Source organism: Mus pahari, chromosome 15 (genome assembly GCF_900095145.1).
Source record: "Mus pahari chromosome 15, PAHARI_EIJ_v1.1, whole genome shotgun sequence".
NCBI lineage: Eukaryota > Metazoa > Chordata > Mammalia > Rodentia > Muridae > Mus > Mus pahari.
The window spans coordinates 5,698,139-5,706,012 of NC_034604.1; the positions used below are offsets into that span (position 1 = coordinate 5,698,139).

General features: G+C 43.0%; 1 protein-coding gene across 1 annotated transcript in view; it reads right to left on the reverse strand.

Moving 5' to 3' along the window:
* Ccny (cyclin Y) overlaps positions 1 to 5,225 on the reverse strand; it is a 137,921-nt gene extending 132,696 nt beyond the window's left edge. Inside the window, exon 1 of the mRNA XM_021214507.2 lies at positions 4,589 to 5,225. Within this exon, the coding sequence (XP_021070166.1) occupies positions 4,589 to 4,742 (154 nt within the window). The 5' untranslated portion in view covers positions 4,743 to 5,225. The remainder of the gene's footprint in view (positions 1 to 4,588) is intronic.
* Positions 5,226 to 7,874: the final 2,649 nt, after the last annotated feature.

Below are 7,874 nucleotides of genomic sequence, written 5' to 3' on the forward strand. Positions count from 1 at the left end.
AGAAAATAATAATTAAAAAAAATTTTTTAAAAAAAGAAAAAAGAAAGAAAATGCCTGACAGCTGGATCTCAAGGAGGCATTTCCTCAACTTAGGATCCTTCCTCTCTGAAGACTCTAACTTGTGTCAAGTTGACACAAAACCAGCAAGTAGAGAGCAAACCAGTATGCAGCACACCTCCACGGTTTCTGCGTCAGGTCCCGCCTTGGCTTCCCTCAATGGACTGTGATTCAGGATAGGAAAGTCAAACAAACCTTTTCCTTCCTAAGTTGCTTTGGGTCTTGGTGTTTTCATCCAACTGAGACAAAGCCCTAGTGCCAAACAGCCCATTAAAACCATTATATCCATTTCTTTACTACAGTGCATAGGAATATTCAATTTGGTTTTCTGAAATGTGAATATTTTTGTTTTTCTTTTTCTTTTTGTTTTTTTTTGGGGGGGGGCAGGAGGGGTATTTCTAATTTTTCATTTAAAACAAAACTCCACCAAATAAAAGAAAAGGAAAAATATTTCTGCAAACAGAATTCAAAAACATATCCAAAAGATCATCCATGATTTAAAAAGAAATGGTCTATGTAATATATCACATAAGTTGGTGCATAGACAGAAATCACATGATCACCTCAGCAAAATGCAACCCTTCATAATTAAAGCTCTGGAGGAACAGAAAGAACTTATCAACATAACAAAACCCATATAGAACAAAGCCTACCCAACATTATACTAATTGGCAGGGCGTAGGGGGAATTAAAAGGATTTCCAATAAAATAAGGAATAAGGCAAAGGTGTCCATCTCTACTCTCCTTACCCAATATTATTCATTTAGCTTTAGGTATGACAATATGATGAAAGAAAGATAAAAGATAGACATGGGAAAGAAATAAATCAGAGTAACCTTATTGGCAGATAATATAATCTATGCATGAGACCCAAAAGACCACCAGAAAAATATTAGAGTGAATAGAAAACACTTTCAAAAAGGAGACAGGATACAAAAATCAATATACAAAAATTAGTAGCTTTCCTAGATATCAATAAAGAACATGTTGAGAAGATCAGAAAAATAATTCCATTCACAATTAAAAAACAAACAAAAACCTTGTAATAAAGGTAGCCAAAGTAAACTTCTACAGTGAAAACTTTAAAACATTAAAAAATTAATTGAAGATACTATAAGATGGGAAACCATCCCATGCACATAAACAACATTATGAAAATAGCTATGCAATCAAAAATAATCTACAGATTGGATAAAATTCCAACACCAAGATTCTTCTTCACAAATAGGAAAAGGGGGGAAAAGGTTTAAAATTCACAGAGAAACACAAAGACCAGCTAGCAAAGCAATCCAGAGCAAAATACCAAGGCTGGAGGGTATCAACGCACCTGACTTCAAGTTATACTACAAAACACCAATGCTGGAGGGTATCAACGGACCTGATTTCAAGTTGTACTACAAAACGTCGTGATAAAAACATCCATGGCACTTGCCTTTTCCCCAGCACTCAAGAGGCAGAAGTAGGAGGACCTCTCTGAATTTGAGGCCAGTCTGATTTACTAACTTCCAAGACAGCCAGAGCTACAAAGACAGACTCAAAATGAAGATGAGAAAAGCATTATAAAGCTAGTACAAGAACACGCGACATCAAAAGAAAAGCAGAGGTGACCTGGCTATAAACCAATATAATCATGGAACTTTTTTTTAACAAAATCAGAAAAATACATATTTAAGTAAATAGGCTCTTCACCAAATATTGCTGGCAAAACTGGCCATGTACACGCAGAAGAATAAAACTAGACCCATGTTTCACGACATACAAAAAACAACTCTGAGCAGATCAAAGATCTTATTTCAAGACCTGAAACTATAAAACTAGTAAGGACAAAGTAGAAAAAAATGTTTAAGATCCCAGCACAGGAATATACTTCTAAACAGGACTCCAGTCTCTCAGGAAATACAACCAACAACTGATAAATGGGTTTTCATGAAGATAAATAATATCTAAGAACACTCAAGAAAATAACTGCATGAAGAGACAACTTACAAACTGGGAGAAATCTTGACCAGCTAACTATAGTACACAGAGTTTAAAATCTAGAATGCACGAGAACTCAGAAACCTCACCACCTGTGATCAAAAACTAAACCACCTAATCAAAAACTGGTATAATGAATTAGACAGACAGTTCCTAAAAGAAGAAAAGGATGAGGTAGAAACTGGCAATAAATGTATGAACCCAAACATATTAGTACACACCTTCAGTCCCAGCATTCTGGAGCAGAAGCAGGCAGATCTCAGTGAGTTTGAGGCCAGCCTAGTGTACATACTGAGTTCCACATGCAGAGATCCTGTCTCCAAACAAACCAAAAAAACCCAAAACAAAAACAAACAAAATAACAATGATGATAAAAAATTAAGAATGGAAAATATATATTTAACATCACTAGCTATTAAAGAAACACAAATTACAATGAGATTTTTTTTTTCTTCTCACCTCAATAAGAATGGCAATTAATAAGGAAACAAATAACAACAAATGCTGGTGAAAAGCAGATAAAAGGAAACCCTTTATACACTGACGGTGAGAATGCTAACTAGTCCCGACTGTGATAGTCAATATGGAGAGCTCTGAAAAACAGATATATCTTATGACTCAGTATATCTCTAATGGATATTTGCTCAAAATTTAAAAAACAAAACAAAGAAAAAAACATAAAAATACCAGCACATCAATGCTTATTGCACCACTGCCCACTAATAGAAGAATGGAAAAAGAAAATGTGATTTATATACAATGAAATTCATTTCTGTCATAAAGATGCAATTATGTCTTTGAAGTAAAATGGGTATGACTGGAGACAAATATATTAAACAAATTAAGTAAGTCTCAGAAGGGCAAATAATTCATGCTTTCTCTCACGGGTGAGGTACATAAAATGCTGTTATGTGGAGTGGTATGAAAATAGAAGCAAAACTGTTTTGGGAACAAAGGAGATTAATAAAAAGAGGAAGGTATGAAAATGGGAGGGTAGTTAGGGACAGAGAGGATAAGCTCAAAGTGCATTACATACTTGCATGAAAATGGCCTAATGTAAACCTGTATAATAACATTTATTAAAGTATTCTTTAACGCTTTTTGCTTGTCAACACTGTTCCAATCTTCTACAATGAACGTATTTATTTCTTCACTCCTCCCTTTAAAAAAGTTTTATTATGGTGTATAAAAGGAGGTCTTATTTCAGTATTCTACACGTTTTTAAATGTGTAAATGTGTTGCTGCAGTTCAAAATCACCTAAAGAGAAGAGCAAGGTAATGGACATAAAACAGCACTAGTGGGGCTGGAGAGAGAGCTGGGTGATGAAGAGTGCCTCTTGTTCTTCCACAGAACCCAAGCTGTCCAGCACCACCACCTGTCACTCCAGGTTGTGAGGATACACCACCTTCCTCTTACCTCAACTGCCACACATAGGTAACACATTCTCAACTGCGTACACATGTACACACACACCAATACAAAACTCTTAAATAACACTAGAAAAATCATGTTGTGTCAGAATTTACTATAAACTATGAGTAACCACACTCATTTAATAAAGCTGCTGTCCTTAAAATGCTGACCCTGTTTAGACAAGAAACAATGAGAAAACTCTTTACCATTCAAATGTAGCCTTTCATATTACAAGGAATGAATCAAAACCAATTATCAATTCATTCACATATGAAAAATTACAAGTGGATTTAACTAGGTTATTTGTGTACGGATTTTTGTAAAAACAACGAAAACAAAAAACAAGGCCTAAAGATTTCCAATTTCTAACCTTTTAAGTTGGAAATCATATAAACTGTATTTTATGCCCAACGTACAATATGGGTTTGATTACAAAACAATACTGAAAAAGATACTGCAAAACCAGTTATGATAAAACATTACTAGGTGCAATAATGCCTCCTTTAACTGTTTTTCAAATACACGTCACCGAGATGAACCTGAAATTCATAGGACTATAATTCTAGCCCATGCTAAGACTAGATCACTTTTAACTTGCAGCCACCTGGCATTTTCTTTTGTAAACATTCTGAGGTGAACCTTTTACTTCAAACATACCCATAAAGTATTTATGTGTTTGTGCGCAGGGCTGTATATACTCTCATAGTACATATGTACACATTTGTGCATATACAGTCACAAGCATACTCCCTTGGGCCTGGTTTAGTTTTCAATGGGAAAATGGGTAGAGTTGTCTGGGGAAAACGCAAACCAACTCCAGTCAGGTAAAGAACACTGTCACAATTCCCTTCCTTTTGGAAAGAGCAAATACCACCCCACTGCCATCCTATACTCTGGCAACATACCAAAAGCACACACTGCCTGGAGCCGCCCATGTCATCTCTGGGGTGCACACGCATGTAGATGCAACCCAGCACACGCATGCCACACGCCCTCCCTGGACCTACTGGACCTCCCCGGCCGTGGCTAGCAAAATTTCCACCATTCCCTGCCAGTCCGACCCGGGGCAGCGGAGCAGCAAGGCTCCGAGTCCTGCAGGGAGGAGAGGGATAGGCCGAGGCCCAGGCCGGCGCCGCTCACCGTCGATGTTTTCCCGGTCGCTGATGTGCTGCAGATTGCAGCCAGTGTCCTCACGGCTGAGGTCCGTGTCCGGGCGGTAGGACTCCAGCCGCGAGTGCGCATTCCTCCGGAGCTTGGGGCTGGACGACACGCAGCACGAAGTTGTGTTCCCCATCGCTCACCACGCGACCGGTAGCCCCGGGGCGCGGGCGCAGGCTCGGGCGCAAAGGCAGGCCGCCCGCGCCCCGTGGAGGGCGGAAACCGCTCCGGGCCCGGGTCAGCAGCGACGGCGGCGGCGGGGCCGCGCCATGGACGGCGGCGACGTGCGGGCGGCTACGGCGACCGACAGACAGCGACCCCAGCTGCTACGGCCTCGGCCCCTGGTTTGCGACGGAGGAGCCCGAGTCCGCGACGGCGGCCCCACGCAGTGCTCACCCCGCCGCGGCCATGGCGGGTGGCGCCGCGCAGGCCGCCTCCCACCGTGTTCTCGTTCAGCGCTCCGCTCCCAGCGGCGACTTCCGCAAGCGGTTCCGGTTCACGCCGGGGACACGCGAGTGCGCGCGGCTACGCCGACCGGACCGCAGTTAGCGGGAGCGTCCGCAGCGGTGCGCGACAACCGTGGCGTGCGGCAGGGGTTCGCGAGCCCTGCCCCACGCCTGCCCGCGTCGGCCCCGCCCCCTGCCCGCGGCCCCGCCCCACGCCGGCTCGCCACATTTCCGCCTCTCTGCTAGGCCGCGCCCTCTACACGCAGCCCGGCTCCTTCCCGCTGCACTGGAAGCACAATCTTCAGGCGTGACAGTGCTCGGTAGCCGGCACCCTGTCTGAGAGTCTCCGCCGTCTAGACACCGGTGCGGTTCTCCGCTCTCCTGCTCTCAAGTCGCAGTGGCAGGAAGTAGATAGTGACCCCTGGAGCCACGAGGGGGCGCACACTGGAGGGGGCTTGTTGCAGCCTCTTGGGTGAGGCAGGCCGGTGCGCTGCTAATATTAGAAGGAGCTCCATCCAACTTGAGTTAGGAGCTCAGCTTCTGTCAATCTCTAGAGAAGACTTGGGAGTCAGCCTGGGGACAGGGGCTGAAGTCGTGACCAATTAGCTGTAGAGTTCTGAGTTTTGGGGACTACATTGTTTTATGTTTCACCTGCTGTGGATTTTGTGCGTGGGTTGCCTTGTGAACCAAAATAAACGTTGAAATGAATGTAAGGTGAGGAAAGCCACCTCAGTCTGTCCCAAATAATGAAGGGTACTGGGGCTCTTCTGCCATCCTCAACCAGGCATAAGCGGGTGTAAGTCACGCCTATAATCCCAGTAAGGCAGTGAAGACAGGAAGATCAGGCGTTCAAGATCTTAGTGAAGGAGTAAGTAGAGGGAGGATTGTGCATGATCATGTCGGTACTAACTGGAGAAATGAGGAAAATGATACCTCACATTAGCAATCTGTACCCTTCTTGTTAAAGGCTTTATATTGTTCACACCTACTACTTTTTAAAGCCTGTGCAGTCAATCCATCCACCGCATAGAGGTATTCATACATTGTTGCTCAACAAGAGGTGGGGAGGCTCAGTGCTCTGAGCTGTAATAGTGTCACATGTTGAGATAAGTGGCAGAATGCCTTGAGAAATGACTGCTGAAGAGTGGTGGCGAAACAATAAAGGGAGGTTCTAGAGAATTGCAGCCCTGGGAGGGAGCACCCAAAAAAAAAAAAAAAAAGTTCTTTATCAAGACTATATTGACCTTCCCAATACTCCAGGTAGAGGTGCCACTGGACTGACAAAGAGTGGCACTTTATGAAGAATTAACTGTATAACTCTAAGCAATTCCTGACAGAGTTGCGACGCCCAAATGATAGTCATGTTGACCTAGATCCCATGCATTGGTTTGTAGTAAATAGTATTAAAAATGCCAGTGCTGGGTTTCTACCTGCCTTTGACCAGTTACATTCTTGGATGAAAGACTCAGTCTTTATATTTTTAAATATGCCTTAGGCAGTACAATAACTGGGCAATTGTCTACACTCCATGTTGTTAGAATTTACCTTCCTACTGTTAACCCAAGTTATGACTTACTATGTTTCATCTGCTCTTCGCTTCAGTTGGCCAGCCCTCAGGACCACATTTTTATAGTTCAGCTAACTTACGGCGGCTCTCCTTTCTCCTCTCCTGCACACTCTTCTTCATGACAGCTCCTTCTTTCTCTCCTCCTGGTCTCAAACCCACGAAACTTAAACCCCACTGTGTGTCTTCTGCCTAACCATTGGCTTCATCATCTTTATTCATCGATCAGAATTAACTTGGGGCGGGGTCCCAGGGGCTACATGCAGACTCCAGATCTTGTCCCCCATCCCCCAGCTCCCACACCCTGCAGCTTAACATTACAATAGCCAGTAAAAAAGAAACCTCTACACTGGTTTGGTTTGGTTTGCTTTGCTTTTTGTTTCCACATTTAAGCCTATTTTATTATCCCCGGTTTACAGATGTTTACAGCATGTGAATTTGTCTAATGGCAAAAACATTAGAAGAAATGGTCTAAGTATTTGAGTTTGACTCTAATTCTAAAATCCTGCTGTCTTCACAACACTGCTCCCTAACTCTCCTGTAATGTTGAGGAGGGAAGGCAGGAAGCAAATTGGAAAAGAATCTATTATCTGTGAGTGGAAAGACTAGATTAGATTCTTCTATGTTCTGAAGGAAGCTAAATGCTTAGAATTAGCTCTAGACTTGGAGAAGACAGAGAGGGAATCTGAGAGTCTTGCTGTTTCTGCCGGGTGGCAGGGTGAGCAGAGCTTGAAGGAAGAAGTAGTATGCATCCTAACCACAGAAGCACCAAGGTGTCACTTGTGAATCTTCAGTGTAGGGGCTAGTTCCTCAATATGGTGTGGTTCCCCCAGAGCAGAGATGGGCTGAAAACTTCAAGAAGGCTATCTTCAAAACATTCAGGCCAAACATACTGTAGCAGAGAATGACCTTGAACTTCAGATCCTCCTGCTCCAAGCTCCCCAGTGCTTGGATTATAGGCCTCTGCCTCCATCCTAGTTGTTAACATTTCTTGTCTGTCTGTTTTATGAAGCATGTGTTTGTTTGGTTCAGGGATGTGTACCATAGCACTTGGGTAGAGGTCAGAGGACAATTTTTGTAGGTTGGTTTCTGTTGAGGTAAATCTCCAACTCAAATAAGCTCATTCGAGAAAAACACAACTCAATTAATATGAATACAAGCTGCACGCCTAGACTAGGCAGATCTGGCACTACACTACTATATTCCCCAGGTATGAGTTTTATATTTTGGGCGGATAAACCAAACAGCAGACCAGGCC